General features: G+C 37.9%; 1 protein-coding gene across 2 annotated transcripts in view; it reads right to left on the bottom strand.

The window, feature by feature from the left end:
• The window catches only part of LOC148879755 (pentatricopeptide repeat-containing protein At5g16860-like), a 45,272-nt gene extending 25,830 nt beyond the window's left edge, over positions 1 to 19,442 (bottom strand). For both annotated transcript variants that reach the window (XR_016104323.1, XM_088961421.1), the window contains exons 1-3: positions 18,983 to 19,442; positions 5,039 to 5,137; positions 2,486 to 2,614 (exon numbers count right to left, since the gene is read on the bottom strand). Coding sequence is in view for 1 of the 2 variants with exons in the window: in XM_088961421.1 (XP_088817547.1) it covers positions 2,486 to 2,614; positions 5,039 to 5,137; positions 18,983 to 19,195 (441 nt within the window). In the remaining variant the exon portion in view is untranslated. The remainder of the gene's footprint in view (positions 1 to 2,485; positions 2,615 to 5,038; positions 5,138 to 18,982) is intronic.
• Positions 19,443 to 21,967: the final 2,525 nt, after the last annotated feature.

Raw genomic sequence — 21,967 nt, 5'->3', positions numbered from 1 at the left:
TCAAATGTTACATGGTAACAAAGGTAACATTTTAAACCCCTTTTTGCAGGTACAAGATGTTTAGAATTCAAAAAATATGAATTATTTTAATAGTATATACTTTTACATAGACTTGTCTGCAAATCCATCTTTTCTCATCTCGCCAAATCACATTCTGACTCGTGTCCATGTCCATGCAACACTCATTGTATAGCTTTATTTATTTATTTATTTTTTTTAATAAGTTGTTGTATAGCTTGATTTTACTACAAGGAATGAATGGGGTGGGTAAGACAACAATGGGAGGTCTACCTGAAAGACGGTAGATGGCTCTGTGGTGGAGGAAGGAGGAGGAAAGTTGCAAAAAGTTCTAATGGAAGTTGTAGGGAGGTTGAGAGCACAATCTGGCAGAGCTTATGCGAGCATGTGATATAGTATGCATGAGAAGGGCTGTGGGCCTCCTCTATTTATAGAGGAAACTACATAAGAAGAACGGTAACTTTCTCCAAAACGGGAAAATTTGTTATTCGGTTAGATCTGAGACAGAAAAGGCACAAGTACGGTTTCTAAATGTGTCACTGTGGGGATCCCGAGGTCTGGGTTTCCACCCTTCTCCATGGGGTCCACATGTGAGCACGAGTTTAGCTACAGCCCTGCTTCTAGAGGCCTCTCATGCCATAGAAGTTTCGTTGGAGTGTTCACAAGTTAATTTGTCATCAGAGACTTTTTGTGGGTGTATTGTGCTGATGAGGTGCAGGCGGCAGCATGTCATCGCAGCACAGGGGACCACTATGATGATGTGTTGAATCACAGAACAGTGGTGAGATTCCTGAAGCAACACCAATTGTGCTCTGCGCTGTGACTTCTATGCAAATATGACTATTTGTTGTTGTTTAGGGGTTGTGGAACTGTGCAGTGGGATTTATGATGTGGTATATGTGCATTGTGGCTGCTTATTTGAGTGTCTTCAGCGCAGTCTCCACAGAGCCTAAATCCGTGTACTTACACAAGGTTTTTTTCTCTGTTCCTTATTTTCTATAAATTTCCAGGTATTATAAATAAAATTGTTTATGCTTATGTGTGTGAGATTACCTCTTCTCATTCTAAATGAATTTCTTGGAACCTTCAATTCATCAGAAATTTGAAATAGGCTGACATTAAAGAAGCTGGCTCTGGGTCATTTGATAACAAGCAGCCCCTCCATTATCTCAAATATTTTATTATTTAGTGACTTTATCTACTAAAAGACAGAGATAAGTCATTCAATTCAGACATTTCATCCATTATCAAACAGCTCCTCTTTTCTTTTTTTGGTATTCAGTGCCATGCACCATTAATAACTTCCCCCTTGACCCCTCTTTTCTTTTTTTTTCGTATTTGGTGCCATGCACCATTAATAACTTCCCCCTTGACCCCTTTTTCCCCAAAGTGCTGGTTGCAGGATTCGATTCTGCATCAACGCTGGAACAAACCAGCTAACACACCAACGAGCCAGCCCTCGGTTGGTATCAAACAGCCCCTCAATGTTGGAAACTATCAACCTCATCTTCCTTTCCCTCTCTGTTTATGATTGTAAAATTTTGAGCCCTAAACCAAGTGGAATGCTTTCTACCAAACCTTAGTACTTTTTGGCTTCTTCTAACTTACTCTTCCACATTCCCCGTGAAAAGGATTTGGTTCTTAGTTGGCCTTTCAATGGTCCATCAGAGGGATCTTTCAGACACGATCTTTTGTAAATACCATTCATTTTGGGTGCTGATGTAACAGTTGTAATCAGTCGAGAGTGAACTGCTTCCTTTGTAATAACCAGAGTTATTATCATTTAATAAAATCTTAAATTTCTTGCTGATCAAAACAAATACCATTCGTTTTAACAGAATTAATAAAATTAAGGTTATCCATCAAAAAAAAAAATCTCATGTAAGCCGGCAATAAACTTGCTTTTTGGTAATTCAGCTAAATCCATCAGAAGGCTTTCCCATTTGTTTGTAATTCTTCTCCCATGTGTTAGCATGTGTTCCTAGGGACTGCAATGAAATAGCTGATGGCTTAGCAAGATCTCAGGCTAATCAGGAAGAATGTACAGAGGTTTCCCTTACCAGCTAACTTCCTTGTATTATTGTAAGGAATTGGGATAGACTGGTTTGCATTTATAGCACTGAAATAGGTTCCTAATATTATGTCCAATATCCATCTTGCAGATAACACTTTTCATGTTCCATAATTTTCATTCTTAATTTATATCCTTGTTAATATTTTCAAAAGAATAGCTGCAGAAGCAGCATATCATCAAAACAGTATATGTAAAGAATACATGTACCCCATTTCATCAAGCATAACTCATAAAAATTTACATGCAATGTATCCTTATTATATGAACAGTGTGTAGTTGACGAACAAACAAAATAGTCAAAATTCAGCATAGATGACTAACCTCCTAACAAATACTTGAAAATTCATCAAGAAATTACAAGAAACAAGAGAATAAAGAACTTCCAATAACTACCTTGAGCACATTTGTATTATTTGGCATCATTTTGACACTTTCATTTCTAGATGGATGCCGAACAGAAATCGTTGACTCCAAAGTTTGTTTCAATGAGCCATTTTCATCTTGCAATCTAGAAAGTTGCTCCTGTCCAACAAAATAAATAAGATATTAAAGTATTCCAAATTTAAAGTAAGTTTGATATTTCTAATAATAGATAATAAAGTGTCTTTTGTTAAAGGAGGATGGGATCTGTCGCATATTGGATGTAGAAGAACATTCTTGGTGGTATCTTTTTGGATCCCCTGAGCTCTGATAGAAGACATGTTTTGACTCTTTCTCCTTCGAGTTCCTTCTCATGTGCTTCCTTTTTCAAGGCTTTGGCTGATCCCTTATCCCCTTTACATCTCTTCCTAGTGAAGGAAATTTGAGGTAAACCAATTCCACCTAGAGGAGGAGCCTTTAATTGAGAAGTTATTCATGCGAAAATTAATACCTGTGACTTGCTACAGAGAAGGCCTCTCTCTTACCTATCTCTGCATTGGTGTGTTCTTTGCAAGGTGAATGGGGAAACCTGCTTTCACTTACTAATCTCTTGTCCTTTTGTTTCTGGTATTTAGGATTAGTTTCTTGCTTTGTTTAGTTGCAGGTGGATCCGTGGATCCCTCCTTCCAATATGTCAAGTCTCTATGCTTTCAATTTTTTTACTGGACAAAAAGGAGGGGAAGAATCATGTAGAAAATCCTAGGAGCTGCAGTAACTTGGACCATTTAGGAGGATGAGGAATGCAAGAATTTTTCTTGAGAAAGAGAGAAGTAAGAAAGCCTTGATAGAATGAATGAATAACCATCAGAATTATTCACTGGCTGAAATCACTAGAGCTGTTTGCAGATTTTTTGGGGCAAGACCTACTTAGAAAGTGGCTGGAGGTGTCTTAGTTCTTCAACAGTGAAATCTAGAAGCAGTGTGTCCTGGACACCACCAAATGAAGGTTTGATAAATTATTGATCAAAAGAAAAAGGTATCATAAAATTGAATTTGATGGCAGTACTGGGGGAATCCAGGATCATCTAGATGGTGTTTGGTTCCATTGCTGTTTATCTGAAAAATGGCACCAGCTCAGTGCCACATAAGCATTTCCCCCAATGGAATTTGAAATATTGTTTGGTTAAACCATTTATCAAAGAATCATTTTTCTTGGGTTGTATGAGAGACATCTATTGGGGGAACATTTTTTTATGTTTCCCCCAATGCTAAGGCGTTTTTTACTATTCAGCTTATGTAGCACCTAATGGTGCCTAGCTGTCAAAACGTTAAAAAACGATTTCCAAACAGCTTTTCTCGTTTTTCAAGATGAATGTCATATAAAAAGTTTTTTAAATAAACAGCAACGGAACTAAACAGCCCCTTAGTATTGGAGACATTTTTATGAATGAGTTTGGTTGTGTAGTAGCACTTTTCCCAGGTCTGATTGGTGAGAGGAATTCCTTGAGGGCAGAATTAATGGCAGTTGTAGAAGGGGTAATCAAAGCAACTGAATTGGGACTATCAGCTAATTATAGAAGGTGACTCTCTCAATTGGTGATCAATTGGCTACAAAGGGAATGGTTTTTGGAAGTACCATAATGAACTGAAGAAAATTAAATGGCTTTCTAGGAATAGGGATGTAAGCTTCCAGTGGGTCCAAAGGGCAGCTAATAGTATGGCTGACAATTTGGCAAAACAAGGGGTTCTCACATAATTAATGAAATTTTTTCTGTGTTGCTGATCAAAAAAAATAATTGGCAAAACAAGGGGTTCAGAGGAATCATGTATTTTGGGCTCAATTGTAAAGATTTTAGATTGTGGAGACAAGCCATTTTATCTCTATACTTTTTAATGAAAGTATCAGTTATTGATTAAAAAAAAAAGCACAAGATGGTCCTTCTTTTCCCCTCCACCATCCAAATGGAGTTTCTTTACAGTTGGCAGTTGCTTGATGTGAATTGTGATCTCTTTGGCAGAACAAGAGCATTTTTGGCCCAGAGAGCTTCACTTTCAAAGAGTTCCTGGGGATGAAGGCATCCAGTTTCTTTTATCACTTACAACACTACACAAGACAATAACTAGTTTTTAGATTTATTCTTTTTTGTAATGTAGCCTCTCTTGCATATATTTTCTTGCTAAGCTTGTTGGACATATATTGTTTGCATCTGAGATGTTCAAAAAAGAGCTTAATCTTGGTGCAGACAATGAGATCAAAAGGGCCACTGTCCTTTTTATAGAGCTCCCTTATAGACAACTCAAAACATATGTCAAACTTTCTTTTACCAAGACATATTTGTCAAATATTGACCAATAAACACATGTAAAAGATATTACTGTATGTCTTAAATCTATCACCCAAACTTTGTTTATTAATAGATTTCCAAGATATTATCAAGTTCAAAAACCAATAGAAAAGCACCAAATCAATATGGTCCAAGGCATCAATATTCATAAAACAACCCAACCTTAACTCTAACAAAAAAAAAATGTAGCAAAATACAATAAACACTCAAAAGGAAATGACGTGAAGAACAATTGCAATACCTCTTTCTCCTTCAATAAAGCCGCATAGTTAATTGACAATGCCTTAATTTCAGCCTCAGAAGCCTGAAGCTTCTTAATTTTTGCTTTATATTGTTCAATCTACAAGAATCATGAATTATGCAAGGCATTAGCAGAATATTGCAAATAAGGCAATTCAAGCAGCAGATTCCAAGATAAATACAAGATTACATAAGGTCTGTAATTTCCCTCTCTTCTAATGTCAGCTATATGTAATTGCACCTCTTCCCTACCATCCAATCTAATGGTGTAGGAATTCTTAAATACTAACCACGTTAATAAAACTATTTCAATCATTCATATTGATTATAAAAAGGTAAGCATTAGTTTAGTTTAATTTAAAATCATACAGATAAATAAAAAAAATATTTAAAAATAAAGATATCCTTAGGTCGATAATGGTAACAATCGAATGATCAACACATGATTGTCATATCACTCTGTTTTGTATGTGATCTTTATCTCACATAAAGATCTTTTCAAGATCTACAATTGTTATCTTTACTCCTTTTGATGTGTTTCTCATAGGAAATAAATTAGTCAAAAAGAGTTTTAAAACATTCTCAAGATTTACTGTTAGATAACTTCAAGGGATACTTTAATGATCTTTGGATTTCATTGATACCATGCCCAGAAATTGATCATTGCAGATCAAACAATTCTAACATTCAGAACCAGAACTTTTGCTCTAATCCAGGAAACATAATCTAGAATAAGGTGTCAAGCAACACCTAGGCAACAAGGTGCCCATGGAGGGTTGCCTCACATAATTGCGAAAATATTTTGTATATGCCTACATGGTACTACTATATCCTTTTATAATCTTACTTTTTTGAGATTATAATAATAGTAAAAGAGACATTATTAAACTAAATGATTCCGTTTGAGTTAAAATACTAGTTTCTTTTTATTATTTTCTTATTTGTCAGGGTTCAATTAACACATATTTGTATATGCTGTCCTGAACCCTCAATGTCTTCAAAACCCAAACCGATAAGTAGGGGTGTCAATTGGACTGGATTCGGTCCAATCCGATCCAGTCCAATTTGAGTCCACTATAAATGGACCAGGTCCAATCCAATCCAATGAATGTATTGGGCCAATTTGGACCGGTCCAATTCAATGTCTGGACCATCCAATCTGTTCAAATTCATTTTGATTTAGATTAATTTCAGCCTAAACCCGGTCCATTGGCACATATATTCTTATCTTATATCAATGGACCAGATATTGGCTTAATCCAACCCAATCCAATATAAATTTGTTACGGACGGACCAGGTCCAAACCAATCTAATAAATATTTTGGATCGGATTAGTCCAATTCAATGTCTTGTTGGTCTGTCCAATCCGTCCAAATTGATTTTGGACTGGACAGGGTCAATCCAAAACCAGTCCACTGACACCCTTACTGATAAGTGTTGAGCTATCGGTTTGGGCTCTCTTGGGCATATTTATGTCTCCTTCTATTTAGTAAGCTATTGGTTGTATTGGGCCTAACCTATTTTTATGGGTAAAAGACTTAAACATATGCTGAGTTTTCATAAATTGACTTAAATGCACCCTAAGTTTTCCAAAAAGACATAAAGATACCTTGTGACTCTTTTACTAGTGGGTATATCATCTCTCTATCATGAGACATACTCATGTCTATAAAATTTTGGTCAGATGAAACCGTCCCTGCCCAAAGGGATGAGAAAGGCACATATTTTATTATGTGCCACTGTGAGTGAAAAATAAAAACTGGAAATTGCATACTGTCCACCTTTCCGCTTCAGCACTCAAACCGTCCATGCAAATGGTAGAGGAAGGAAATTTAGAAAATGATGAAACAGGAACCAATTGAAAAAAAAAAAAATTGGAAGCTGAACCCTTTGATTTATTAGCTTGAAGTATCAAGAGTTTCATAACTTTGTTACTCTCAACCTCTCACTGTTGTTTCTTTTTTTTTTTTTTTTTATCATCAAAGGAAACTTTTATTTGAAATTAGATTTAAGAAGTTTTACAACTTTGTGTATGGAACTAGAAGTCCCATACGGTTACATATTTCCATCCCTTTTACAATGCAGCCCAAAACAATAGTTGCCTCAAAGCCCCTTGTTTAGCAAGATGATCAGCTAGCCCATTTGCACTCCTTCTAACCCATTTGAATTCTGCCACTACCTCCCTTGCAACATTTTCCACTTCCCTTATCACTTGTTTGAAGGTCCACAGAGTAGTTCTATTGTTATTAGCCCAAGAGGTGATCACCTTGGAATCCCCTTCAACCTCAATTTGCCTCATTCCAAGTTTCTTGGCTATCTTCAATCCTTGTAGCAAAGCCATTACCTCAATTTTTAGAGAGTTGCCCATGCCAATAGGTCCAAAGAATAATGCTAATATCCTCCCTTCAGAATTTCTGATTACTCCCCCAATACCTGACAATCCCGGATTTCCAAATGAACTTCCATCAAAATTCAGTTTAATTCTGTTACCATCTGGGGGTTTCCATTCCATCCTTACTCTCTCTTTCACTCTTGAAGATTGTGCTACTTCTGTCCAGGATCTTATAATGTCTGTAGCTGAGAACTCTTGGAAGATATGCAAAGAGCTTACCCAATGGGCTACTTTAATTTTGATTGTGTCAATCACCTCCTCTGTGGTTCTACTCTTTTCTAAGAATATTGTGTTATTCCTTTCTTCCCATATCACCTAACAAATAGCTGCCTTTGTTGCTTTCCACATAACCTTCCCTCTTTTCTTTGATTGCCTAAAAAAATCTCGGTTAAAAAGACCTGCCACATCTTGAGGAGAAACCCACCTGCAACCAAAGAGAAGACAAAAAGAATCCCAAACAAGATGCACAAAATAACAAGATAAAAATAGGTGTGTCAAGGTCTCACCACTTTCCTTACAAAGGGAGCACATGTGAGGAGAAAGGCAAGCAAAAGGCCTTCTTTTATGCAGCATATCACACGTATTAACCTTGCCAAGGAAAATTTCCCAACAGAAGGCTTGAATTTTTGGGGGGATAGGCTTACTCCAAATTTCATTTACAGGGAAGTCCCCATTCGGGTTGCTAGGTGAGGCAAGAACATTAAAGAAAGAGGAACAAGAGAATAGGCCATCTGTGGAGCCTTTCCAAATTCTGGAATATTCCAAGGACGGTTCCAAAAGAATTTATCCTAGAAGATCTAGCAAGTGAATTAAGGATGCACATTCATTTTCCCTCAGGCCCCTTCTGAAACCCATATTCCAATTGACCCCACTTGGGCCAGGATTACCCAAAAAACTTATTGTTTTCCCTTTGAAGTTTGACAAAGTGTAAAGGTCAGGGAAAAGGTCTTTGAGTGGACTATCTCCCACCCAAAGATCTTCCCAAAAATGAACTTTATTGCCCTGGCCCACATCAAACCGAATGGAATTAAGGAAAGTTGGGTAAATTTCATGAATAGCTTTCCAAGGAGAACAAGAGGAAACATGAGGGGCGACTTTTGCATACCAACCATTCCCATCCAAACCATGAATACTCGCAAAGACTTTGTGCCACAGCCTCTCTCTCTCAAAAGGGAACCTCCACAACCATTTTCCTAGCAGAGCTAAGTTCCTAAGTGAAATATTTCCTATTCCCAAACCGCCTTTATCCTTGGGCTTTCTAACTTGATCCCAATTAATCAGGTGATCCTTCCTCTCCTCTCCTGGGTCCCAAAGGAAATCTCTCATGTATTTTTCTAACCTCCTTGCCAGTCTACAGGGTATTCTAAAGGTTGAGAGGAAGTAAACAGGGAGGTTTGCCAACGTGGCTCTAATCAGTGTAATCCTTCCACCAAGAGAGATGTAATTCCTCCTCCACAGACCTAGCTTCCCAACAAATCTTTCGATGACTGGCTTCCAAAAGTCTTCTGACCTAGGATTACCACCTAAAGGTAACCCCAAATAGCTAATTGGCCAACTTCTAATCTCACACCCCAAAATCTCTGCGAATCGATTAAGCTCCCCTTCCTCTAGATTGATCCCTACGATGCCTATTTTGGTCCAATTAATCCTTAAACATGTTATCCCCACAAAGTTATCCAATAGCCTCTTTAGGTTAACCACACCTTCCTCGTTACCACCCTCACAAAAGAAGATTTTGTCATCTGCAAATTGGAGGTGGGTAACAACCTCTTGATTTCTACCTATCCTCTGCCCCCTGAACAACCCTTGGGAGTCGGCTTTTGCCAACATTCTACTTAACACCTCAGCCACTACAGTAAAGAGAAAGGGAGATAAGGGGTCTCCTTGCCTAATTCCTCTCAACCGGAAAGAAATCCCTCGCTACTCCATTAATAAGAATTGAGTAATGGGCAAAATTCAGACATCCTCTGATCCAAGATCTCCACTTAGTTCCAAAGCCCATCCTTTCTAACATTTGAAGTAGCACTTCCCAATTAACCATGTCATAAGCTTTCTCTAGGCCCACCTTACACACCAACCCTTTTCCTCTACCCTTTCTTTTTTCTGCAACACACTCATTGGCTACTAGAATTTGATCCACAATCTGCCTACCTTCCACAAAAGCACCTTGGAACGGTGAGATGATCGATGGAAGCACTTTCTTCATCCTTTCTGAGAGAACCTTTGCAATAATTTTATATATACTCCCAACAAGACTAATTGGCCTATAGTCTTTAGGGGTTTTGGCCTCCCTCCTCCTTGGGATTAAAGCTATAAAAGTGGCATTCACCCCTCGAGGCACCTCTCCTTTAAGAAAGAAATCGTTTAACACTTCCAGGATATCATTTTTCAGCCAATCCCAGCATTCTTGATAAAAGGCCATTGAAAATCCATCCAGTCCAGGGGCTTTTGATCTATCTATGGAGAAGATTGCAGTCTTAATTTCCTCCAAAGTGAAATTCCTCTCCAAAGACAAAGACTGTTCTTCTAAGAGCCTATCCTTCCAATTCTGGCAGTTCTATTGTCACCCCACTTGAGCTTGTGAAGATGTCTTTGAAGTAGTTCACAAAGATCCTTGTGATCTCCTGGCTCTCTCTTACTTCCTGACCCCCCTCCTCCACACTGAAGATCAAGTTTTTCTTTCTCCTTCCAATTGCAATTGCATGGAAAAACTTCGTATTACCATCTCCTTCAACAATCCATTGACACCTTGACTTTTGTCTCCAACAAATTTCCTCCTTTCTTAAAATCTCTTCTAATTCTTGCTTGATCTTCCATCGATCCTCTCTCCCTTCTTCTGTTAAACTTCCGCTAGCCTCTTTCTGGTCAAGCTCCTCAACCTTCCTCACTATATTGTCTTTTATTTCATCCACCCTCCTGAAATGCTCTTTGTTCCACTCTTTTATTTTCCTTTTTATCCTCTTTAATTTCCAAGCAAAACTTAACAATTTCATACTCCCCAAGGGTCTGAGTTCCTATAACCAATCCTTCAATCTGGTTTTAAATGAGTGATCCTCAAACCACACGTTTTCAAATCTGAATGGTGTTGGGCCTCCCCCTGGAATTTCCTTCTCAATGGAAATGGGGCAATGATTTGAGGTAACCCTAGGTAGCCCTTTCACTACTATCGAGCCCCACAATTCTTCCTAGTTAGGAGTAATTAGAAACCTATCCAATTTGGAGCAGGTTGGGGGGGGGGGGGGGGGGGGGATTGGAAGTTTGACCATGTATAGTCCACCCTTAGCATTGGAGGTTCAATCAATTCAAGGGAATCGATTAAGTTATTAAACTTCTTCATGCTGGTAGTGATTCCTTGGTTCAGCTTATTTGTTTCTCCTGAAAATCTGATAACATTGAAGTCACCTCCCACACACCATGGTCCCTCCCAAACTCCTCTAATGGCACATAACTCCTCCCAAAAGGCCTCCCTGTCTCTATAGAAATTGGGACCATATACATTTGTTACCACCCACTCACACCCGTCCGAAGGTCTTTTAATTTTTATGGAAACTGAGTATCTGCCAATCAATTCCTCCACACATTCCATTTCCTCATTTCTCCAAATGGTCAGAATACCTCCTAAAGCTCCCCATGAAGGGGCAAACGACCAGCTTAGACCCCTAGCTCCCTAAATGCTTCTTATCCACCTTCTATTCAACTCTGAATCTTTTAGTATTAATTAAGGTCTAGAGGAAGTTCTATTTTGGTGATAGTTGTACTGAATCTTTTTTTTAGTGAATGGAAATTTTAATTATGTGGTCAAAAATTATACCAGAAGCACCATATCCTTGAACCAACAATATTTCTTCAGAACATTCAAACATTACAAGTCATGCATCCAGTCACTTGGCTTCAGGTCCTCAAAGGGTGGCTCTCTTTCTAGCTGAGCTCATTTGTTTTTGGAAAACTTGTTGGTAAGATGAGATTATGTTTATCACTCATGGTTGTCATTGGTGATGAATTCACATTTGGATTCAGGTGGATTCCAGAGAAGTGAAGACATCCTATGGAGTGTGTGGAAAGAAATTAATGGTTTCTAGTCAACTTTTCTCAATCTTCTGTCCCTTAGAGTTGTTGATGGTTCAACAATCAAATTTTGGGAAGATGATGGCTGGGTATTGGAAAGTTGTATGATCTTTGCCCTTGCCTATATAGGTTGGGTATGAAAAATAGCTTCATTGCGGAGAATTTTGAAATCAATCAAGGTAGAGTAGTATGGTGTCCAAAATTTAGGAGATCTCTCTTTGATTGGGAAATTCAAGTGTGTGGATATTCTGGCAAAACTACAGTCAGCTGAACCTCAAGTGGAAAGAATCTAGAAATAGCCTATTCTCAATCAAATCCTTCTACAAGTCTTTGTCAAGATCAAATGGAGAAAATTCAGAATCAAAAGGCATTTGAGGAACCCTGTCCCCCCAAGGGTGGAATATTTTGCTTGGCTAGCGGCATTGGATAGCATTTTGACATTAAACCATCTTTAAAATAGAGGTTTTCACTTAGCTAGAAGATGCTATTATTGTGAGAATGCAGAGAAGAATGTCTTTCATTTGCTTGTTGAGTGCCTTCTCTCCAATTTCATTTGGGGTTTCTTCTTTAGGCCCTTCAAGGCTGGTGGGTGGTCTCCCAATTCTGTGGAGAAGATTTCTCCAAATGGCCAAAGGTAAAAGGAAATGTCAAGGCAAAGATCGCTTGGAGCTGCATTCCTTTTGCAGTTTGTTGGGAACTAAGGGAAAGAAAGAAATAGAAGAATATTTGATGAGAAGGCTTGAACAAGGGAGCATATCACACTTCTATGTGGCAAAAAGAATTATGGACTGGATTCTCCCAGAGTTTGAAGGAATCACAAAGGAAGACCTTGGTTCTGGATTTTGGAACTTTCTGGAGTTGGCTTAATAGTTTCCCTGTTTCTTTGATAAATGAGAGTAGTTTTATTAATTCAAAAAATAGTAGTACATTCAGCCTAGGAAGAGGCACGAGGTGTTACCTCCCCCTAGGACTGAGTCATAAACACTAAACAAACGCAAGCCTGAAACACAGTTACAAAGTGACCCAAAACAGATCTCCCCTTGACACCCCTTGCTTGGCCAAAGAATCAGCCATTGCATTTGCTGATCTGCTGACCCACTAAAACCTGACTGACATATTCCTTGTCAGCCATTTAACTTTCTTTAACAGATCCCTGTAGCCCCAACAAGCTGTCTCTGGACTTGTCAACCAGCCCACTACTACCTTGGAATCCCCTTCTACTATCAAATTATTCACTCCAAGTTGACTGGCCATCTGTATACCTTGTCCCGCTGCTGGTATCTCTGCCCTTACAGAATCACCAACACCCACTGGTCCTGAAAATAAAGAAAACAAGTTGCTATCTTTGTCTCTCAGAATCCCTCCTATTCCAGATGGCCCTGGGTTACCTTGGCAGCTACCATCAAAATTCAGTTTTACCACTCCATCCAGTGGGGATTCCCATTCAGCTTGTAATTTGTTCTTTGTGGGGACTGTGGAAGTCACTGCTGCCCAGTTTCTCCTAAGTCATCAAACGAGTAATCTGCCAACAAGTGTGAAGATTTTAGCCACGAGACTGTCCTTGTCATTATGCATTCCTTAATTTCACCAAGACTTCTTTCCTTCTCTTGAAATATTCTAGCATTTCTCTCCTCCCATAAAGTCCACAAGGTATCGGCTCTGATACATTTCCACATTAGCTTCCCTCTTTTTGTCAATCTCCCAAAGGCAGCCAGAACAGTAGCTTTACTTCGGAGGGCAAGTTCCACCTGCACCCAAATAGTGCAACAACCCAGTTCCAAATATTGGCAACAAAAGAGCACAATATCAGTAAATGGCTACAGTCCTCACCCTTCACTTTACACAAGAAGCACCAATTTGGGGACAAACACAAGTAAGATTTCTTCTTTTGCAAGTTTTCCACCATATGGATCTTACCCAAGTAGGCTACCCAACAGAACACTGCTATTTTAGGAGGAATTGGCCTTGACCAAACCTCTTTAATAGGGAACACCTAAGAGGAGGGATTGGAGCAAAGCGCTTTAAAGAAAGAAGCACAAGTGAAGGAGCCAACCAAGGTTAGAGACCAAACCCTTTTGTCCAAGTTAGGGGGGTCCAGGCACACTGAGTCTAGAAGCAACAAGAGCTCTGAAACACAAAGAAGTTCTTCATCCCTTAACCCTCTTCGAAACCCAAAATTCTAGTTTAAATCCAAAGGGCGAACCGGGGGGGTTAATAGTTTCCCTTTTGTTTGGTTTATGTTTTTTCTCCTTTTTTCTTTTCAGTGTATCCTTTTTGTTTGCTCCGCTCTCCTTTGTAGCTTTGCTTTCTAGTGATATCTCATCACTATCAGATGCACTTCTTCTATTAATAAATTTTCTTTTCTATTTACTACCAAAAAAAAGTAGGATCAGCCTACAAGGTATCTTTAAGTATGTGTTTGGTTCCATGGGCATTTATAGATGGGTGTTTCTCAAATAAATGTTTAATTGAAAAATGTTACTTTAAACATTAATTGCTTTTGTTGTCAGTGATTTAAAAGGCGCGCCTAGGCACACAAGCGAGACGCATTTTAGGGTAGGCGCCTCGCCCAGGTCCTAGGTGTAGCCCATTCAAAAGGCGCACGCCTAGTGCGCCTGGTGCGCCTTGCACCTTAACCCAGGCGTGCGCCTTTTGAAAATTTGCCACTTTTTCCTTTTTTTTTTTTTGAATCTGGCGTTTGGGCCGGGGGCTCCGCCCCCAAACCCCCGTGCCATGCCCCTCGAGGCCAGCCCAAACAAGTCCATGTTAGGGTCTTAAATTCTTAGTTTTCACACAATAAATAATAATTTTATAGTTTTAATTGCTTTAAGAAAATATTTTATTAGGATGAATGAATGGACAACATTACCAAATAGGGGATTCTTGAAGCTTCGATGAGCGAGCAAATGTCACATTAGCTACTTGATGCAATTGAGAAAAAAAAAAAAAAAAAGATTGTGGGTTTTATATGCTTGAAAATGTTTTACATGTTTGATTTCATTTTTAAATTCTCATTTGAATATGCTTTACATATTATATTTATGTATTTTAATTTTAGATATTAGGTTTTTTAAAACATTTATTTTAAAACTTAAGTTTATATTTTTATTAATATTATGTTTTCTAATTTTTTGATTTTTTTGAATTGTTTGCATTTTTTTTAATATTTTGCTTTTTTTTTGCATTGTTTTAATTTTTTAGCCTTTTTTTTAAATTGTGCGTCGTGCCTTGCACCTTGCGCCTCAGACACAAAATGGCCCTTGCACCTTTTGCTTTTAAAACATTGTTTGTTGTTTGGTTGGGTGTTTTGTGGGAGTTTCAAGTAACACCCCATAAAGCTATCTTCCACCTCAGCCTAACATTTATTGTGTCTGTTCTTTGGTCGGGCGTTTCATGGGAGTTTCAACTTTCAAGTGACACCCCATAAAGCTATCTTCCTCCTCAGCTTAACATTTATTGTTTTTGTTGTTTGGCTAGGCGTTTCATGGGCATTTCAAGTAACACCCCCATAAAGCTATCTTCCACCTCAGCTTACAATGCTCCAAGTAAGCATTTAATTTCAATAAACATTGGGACATTGGGAGAAACCAGAATTTGAAGTTTCCCCAAAACACCTCATGCACATAAATCCAAGTGTGTTTGTTTTTTAATGTTTATTTGATAAACGTCAAAACCAAACAATAGTTTCATGCACAAAGCACAATAAACGCCACCATCTAAGTGGTGCTGATGTGGTGGCATTTTTCCAATAAACGTCCACAAAACTAAACATATAATCAATGTTTTAAAACATGGAGGCGTGACGCGAGGCGTTCCACTACCTAGAGGCATGAGGTGTAGTTTAGAACGTAAGAGGTGTAAGCCTTCCGAGCACAAGGAGGCATAAGCCTCCTTAAGAGAAGGGGGGTCAGGAGGAAGAAGAGGAAGGGGGGATCTCATTTTTTCTTTATTTTTAATAAAAATCATTTCCTTTTTTTCTTTTTCTTTTTCTTTTTTTTATATCTTTTTATATGAGATGTGCATGAGGCGCATGAGGCGTACACCTCTAGCACGCCTCATGAACTCATACGCCTCAGAGGTGTCGGTGCCTCTGGCATACGCCTCAAGGCATTTTGGGAGCGCCTCAAGGCGTACGCCTCCCATGCCCTTTAAGTCAATTTATGAAAACTCAGGGTATGTTTTAAGTCTTTTACCCTATTTTTATTTTCTTTCTTTTATGTTGCCACCCCATTTGGGGCATTTCTGTAATTTATGTTCTTTATCATTAAGTTAATAAAATAGATTAAAAAAGGGGGCTGGGGATCGTACAAGAAAATAAATCACCCAAACCCTTTTTCTTCCCCTCTTGTTCCTCCTCTCTTCTTGCTTCTGTTCAACCTTTTTTGTTCTACTTCTTCCTACTGTTAAATGCTAAATTAATCTTTTTATTATTCTTTGGACCTGCTTTCCTTCTATAAGCAATGAAGAACTCAAAACTTTGTCTAATCAATACATAGTGTTTATTATTTTCTTCTTTTACTAGGACAAAAATAGGGGCTCAGCCCTTCTATTTTCTGAAATTTCTTTTCTTTCCTCCATTTTTTTCATGAATATGTTGATTTTCTATGTTTAAAATGAGGTTTATACATTTTTATGAAGTAAGATAACTACCAGTGAAATATGATCGCTGGTTACTATGGAAACCTAGGGAGGTGGCACTAGCCTTGCATAAAGGGTAACCTTGAAAATTTCATCCCCTTCATTGGTAATAGAAGGAGGTGCAGAAATGCCATCAAAAGCAGTTGGTAAAGGACCATGGAGGCTGGTGCAATATCTTAATCAGAATAAGAGTATTCTTTCTGATTTGCCTGTTGAGGGTGGACCTTGGTGCAATGGTTGAGTTGCTCCGTTGCGACCTGGGTGACCAGGGTTAAAATCTTGGAAACAGCCACTTTGTACATCTGCAAGGGTAAGCCTGTGTACATCTTTCCATCCCCAAACCCTGCATTGGCAGGAGCCTCGTGCAATGGGCTGCCCTTTTTAATAACTTGCCTGTTAGTATCTGGTTGATTCCTAGAAATAAACACAATAGCAAATAAATTGGCCAGATCTGGTATAGGTTGGATGCTTGTACAATGAGAACTCTATGCTTGTCTGGTTTCTTGGTTGAGAATGGGCCTCACTGATGGACCACCTGCTCAAATACTAATTGATATAGGACTAGCTTCTCTTATACCAATTGATATATTAATGAATATGACCCAAGAATAAGACTAGGAGGGTAATGATAGGATAAGAAGGGTTTAGAGATGATTTTAGGACTAAAGGTAAAAATTATGGATCATACAGGAATTTTTAATTTGAAGGCATTGGCATTCTAAGCATGTGTAAAGGACAAAATTTCCCTTTGTCAAATAAATTGCCAAATTTAAGAAACTAGGGTCTTAGATGGAATTTTAGGATGAAACTTGGTATGCTGAAAGATGCTTGAAACTTATGGTGGGCAGCCTAACTTAAGGGCATAGAAAAGTGGTTTCGCACAAAAGGATAAAAAGTGCTAAACATGAAGGTTTTGGATTTACTCACAACATCTGGAGACTTTATCTTATATGTATCTTGTCTAAGGCAAATGGTGGATCAACTAGCCATTTGATAGCTAAAACTCTCTCTCTCTCTCTCTCTTTTGATAGATAACTGTGAATTTTATTAATCATCAATAAAGTAGATATATATACTGCCAAAGCAGTTCAGGTATAGGCTGATAATCAACCACCTAACCCCATGACAAGGTACATTAGTTACATTTCAGCCCAGAATAGATTATCCTCATTTACCCCTTGTCTGGCCAACCCATCAGCCATCCTATTTGCAGACCTCCTGACACAACAGAAGCATAGGACTGTTTCCTTTGCTAGATGTCTGATTTCCTTCATGACAAATCTGTATCTCCATAAACCTTGGCTATTATGCTTCATCCAACCCACCATTACCATTGATTTTCCCCTTACTATTTATTGCTTCTGTTTGGCTCTCCTTTTTTATTATCTCAACGAAAAGAAGAATACAAGAGAATAATCATCTTGGCCTGTCAAGACACGTCACCTCCCCAAAGGGATAAGCTAACAGTACTCATACAGGATATTGATAATTAAGAAAGCCATCTGGTATGGATGCTTCCCATTACAAAGTTTCCCCTCCCATGCCATCTCTGGATAGGCCATCAGCAAGGGAGTAGACTGATCTCTGGATTCACCAGGATGAGATGTTCATATTGAAAGCCAAAGCTCTAGCCTCTCTCACAAGATGTTTGAACCTTCATTGCCATTTCTGAACCAGCCAAATATCACTTGGAAATCCCCTTTAATCTCCACATTCCGCAGCCTCCAAACTGTCATCAAACATATTCCCTGCAGTAAGGCTTCTATCTCAGCCAATGCAAAGCCAGAAGAGCCATCTGGACCCAATAAAGCCAATAATATCTCCCCTGATGCATCCCTGAACCACCCCCTTCCAAATCCCTGATGGTACTGGATTTCCTAGAAAGCATCCATCAAATTTTAGTTCCAGCACTCCTTCTGGCTGGGGAACCCAATCCTGGTTCACTACCCATCTTGCTGTGGATAAGTTCGTTACATGAGTCCATCCTTGTATATATTATCAATATGGAATTCACTGAAATCATATTGAATCTCTAACAAGTGAGCAACTGACAGTGGAGAGGCTTCTTTTGGCAAGTATCCCTCTGCCACATTTAACATGTATACACAAGCCCTCTATACAGTGCAACCTCATCGCTTAACCCCGTTCTAGTTCCCTCATTTGCTTGTCGACCAGTCTTTAATTTCTATTCCAGTAAAAGAACTCCAAACAAATGCATTTAAAATGGTTCATCCTTATGGACTACGATTATTAGCAAAGTTACAGGCATTAACCAGTGTTCATCCTAATGCAAGGGACAATGGTTTTCAAAAAAAAAAAAAAGAAAAACGAAAGTTCTACAAATGTGTCCCATGATAACCTATCCCTGCAAGACAAACACGTACATGGGCCTAAACTTCTACTGATCATGACCAGAGATAGAAGGCGACTGCAAAGGGTACAGCAATTGGTCCAGGGATTTTAAAAATAATAATGACAGATGATGATAATGTAATTCCGAATTTATATCGGGAATGTATCAAGTTGATCTTTGAAAATTTTGCATGCACATCCAAGTAGCTCCTCCGTGAGTTTTATATAGATCAAGAACCGCCGCGCTGGTATTTGCAGAAGCATGAAGGGGCAATAGGAGTATTACAACTACCAAATTACATGCTGTGGGACAACGTTGGAAACTTATACAGTTCCAATAATCCGAAGGATCGAAACAGTACAAACTTTGAGCACCGGATCAAAATAAAGAATCACAGCTATACGAGAAAAACATGAAAGCCTCGAGTCCGAAAGGGGGCGAGGCTCGTGAATAAGAACAAAATTATGCGAATGCAACTATGCAAATAAAAGATTACCTCGCCCTTGAAGCCCGAATCGATTCCATTGGCAATTGGTGATCGCAGTGGAGATTTTGATTGGGCAAATCTATGAGAAATCCGGCGATCAGAGACGGAAGAATCCTCCCCAGTACTGGGTCGATAGATCTCGAGCTCTTGGGCAGCGTCCTTGACGTCGAGCACGATCTGGTTGAGGTTCTCTTTGTAATTAGCAATTGTACTCCACATCATCCACTCCCTCTCGACTATAATCAAATCAAAATCGAAACTGCAGCAAATAATCCCACTAAATTTTGGTGGAGAAACCCGCTAAGTGGAGAGAGAATATTTTTGGGGGGGGGGGGGGGAGAAGTCTACGAATTTGGGTAGATCTGAATTGGTAACAGGAATTTGGAAAGAAGTCTAAAAGCTTCTAAATTGTGTCGAGTAACTGATTAAAATGGCAAACATGTTAATAAATATTATCTGTCCTCACCAGGTACAACTCGGCCACAATTACGATTTTTAAAGCTTCTTGAGAGACAACCCATGGAGATTTTCATTTTTGGGGGTAAATTGGTGAAACTTCTGAATTTTATGATTATTTCGAAAACCTCCTTTAAAATTTAGTAATTGCATTTATTTTCGCTATGATATAGTTGTAACTTGCAAAGAGACCCCTCTTAGAAGTTAAAATCCTCTAAAACGAGACATGAAAATGTCCAAATGCCCATATAGATACTTTTGGCCGGAACGTTTATTTTTCAAATTTTCTCCTTTGTGAAATTAAATTATTTTCTAAATTTTCCCTTCATAACAATCCTTCGAAGGTGAAGCAGCAATTTTAAATTCTTTATTTTTTATTGTTTATAAAATTTGTATTGTTATTTTCTCTTTGGAGAAACTAGCCTTAGTGGTAATTTCATGGGTAAGTTCAACAAGCTTCAAAAGAGATTTTAGCTTAGCATCAACAAATTTTGAAATTTTAACATACTTGTCTACTAACCACGATTTCCTTTTCTCTCCTCTCAAATCCATATTTCAACTATTCCCAAACAACTATACTAGATTTTTAACATATCCATCCCCGAACAATCACATTTGCAATTGTGCCCCTACGCAAAATCAGTGAGAGGGGAGAGGGCCAAAAGTGGGAAAACTAGCATCAGAAAAGAAGTTGTCCAATCCGATGAAAAAGATTAAGGTGCAAAAACTCATACTTAACATTTTATGTAGGTGAAGATGGTAATTGCCTTACTAGAGCAACTAAGGTTTTGGACTCCTATGTTCTTCTTGAGCACGTTGGTTATTGGGTGAGTTGTCAACGCCGATGTAAGTCTCGAGTTGGCATCCAACACAACAAAGGGTGCAATGAAATGGTTCCAAGATAATTACGAGGGTATCATCCTGAACAAAGCTTTGACAGTTATTCATAAACAAGACTACAAATGTAGGCTTTCTAATGGGGAGACAAGGAAAGGAGGAGAGGAAAGAAAAAAGATTAGTGGAGGGAAAATTCTCTTTTGAATTCCAATCTTCCCATGTTGTTGTTCCCGTAGTTGCATCTCATCCCATCAATCTTCTGTCCTATCTTCTCAGTCTCCACCATCATAGACCCTCTTCACCAGGCAATCGTTACTCAACTCCTTCAGTCTTCTTAGACACATTTCACCACTTATTACTCAAACTCCAACTACAGCAACACCACCAACAACAGAAGAAACAACTACAACAAGAGCACCTCCAAAACCAACATAAAATTAAAAAGAAACTGAAGATATGGGTGTGGGGCAGTAGGTTCCGTGGTTGCATTTTTGTTAACCGCAAGTTTATTCAAATGTTTCATTTTGAAATTTAAAAGAGTACTAATGGGTAAAATAGTATTTTTACAATCTTCCCGTTAACGAACGCTAACAACAAAGAGGATTAGTAGTTTTAGAAAACTTAGGGGTACTTTAAGTCAATTTCTTAAAACTTAGGGGTACTTTAAGTCAATTTCTAAAAATAGGGGTGAATAAGTCAATTTCTTAAAACTTAGGGATACTTTAAGAAATTTGCCCTTTTATTTTCACCGAACAATATTTTTCTATTTGTTATTTTGGTGAGGAAAAGATGATTATATGGCACGAAATGGAGCAGGTCTTGTCTTTAGTACCAACGAATGAATCGAATTAGACAATATCCTGTGCACTTTTTCATTTAATGCAATTTAAATAAAAATTTATGGGATGAATTCGTAAAATGTACATTTTTCAATCAGATCAGTACAAGGTTTTAAAGTATTGGAAACACAATGTGTATTGGAGAAACAATTCTAAGAGACGTATTGAGATACGCTTAAGGCACATATGGATACATATGAAAAATTAAGATACGCATGGATACACTAAGAAACTCATATAAATCCTAAAAACCTATGTTAATTACAATAAATATGAGTTTTATATCACTATAAATAAATTATTTAAACATATAAATTTATATTTTAGTGATTTATATAAAGTGTGAAATATTGAGACATAATTGGAAACTGATGAAAAATGATGAAGGAATTAAAATGTTTCTGTATGCATACATACCACAGTATTTAAAGAATCGATATAATTTTATTAATATTTACCAGTTTTTAGAAAATATGACCGATTAGCCTATTGGACCGGTTGGACCATGACTAGATTGGGTTAAAAATTTGCCAAAATTGCCCACTCGACTAGTCAAACTCGAAAACTAGTGAATCAGTCACGGTTTTAGAAAAACAACTAATTTTTTAAATTGTTTTAGCACATTAATGCAAACTTCTAAAGGTTCATAACTTTTTGCTCAAATGTCCTATTATGGTGACTTTTGTTTTTGTTTTGGGTAATTTTTCGATATAGGTGCCTTGTAAAAAAATTGAAATTAAAATAAAAAACATATATTATAAAAGAATACAATTATTTAATTTGAACATATTAGAATCCAATGTATAATTTATAATATTGTATACATATAATATATATTATATATATTATATATATATTATAT

Source organism: Nelumbo lutea, chromosome 1, assembly GCF_056320005.1.
Source record: "Nelumbo lutea isolate HS-2025 chromosome 1, American lotus-T2T, whole genome shotgun sequence".
Classification (NCBI taxonomy): domain Eukaryota; kingdom Viridiplantae; phylum Streptophyta; class Magnoliopsida; order Proteales; family Nelumbonaceae; genus Nelumbo; species Nelumbo lutea.
This window is presented reverse-complemented; position numbering and strand designations above follow the sequence as displayed.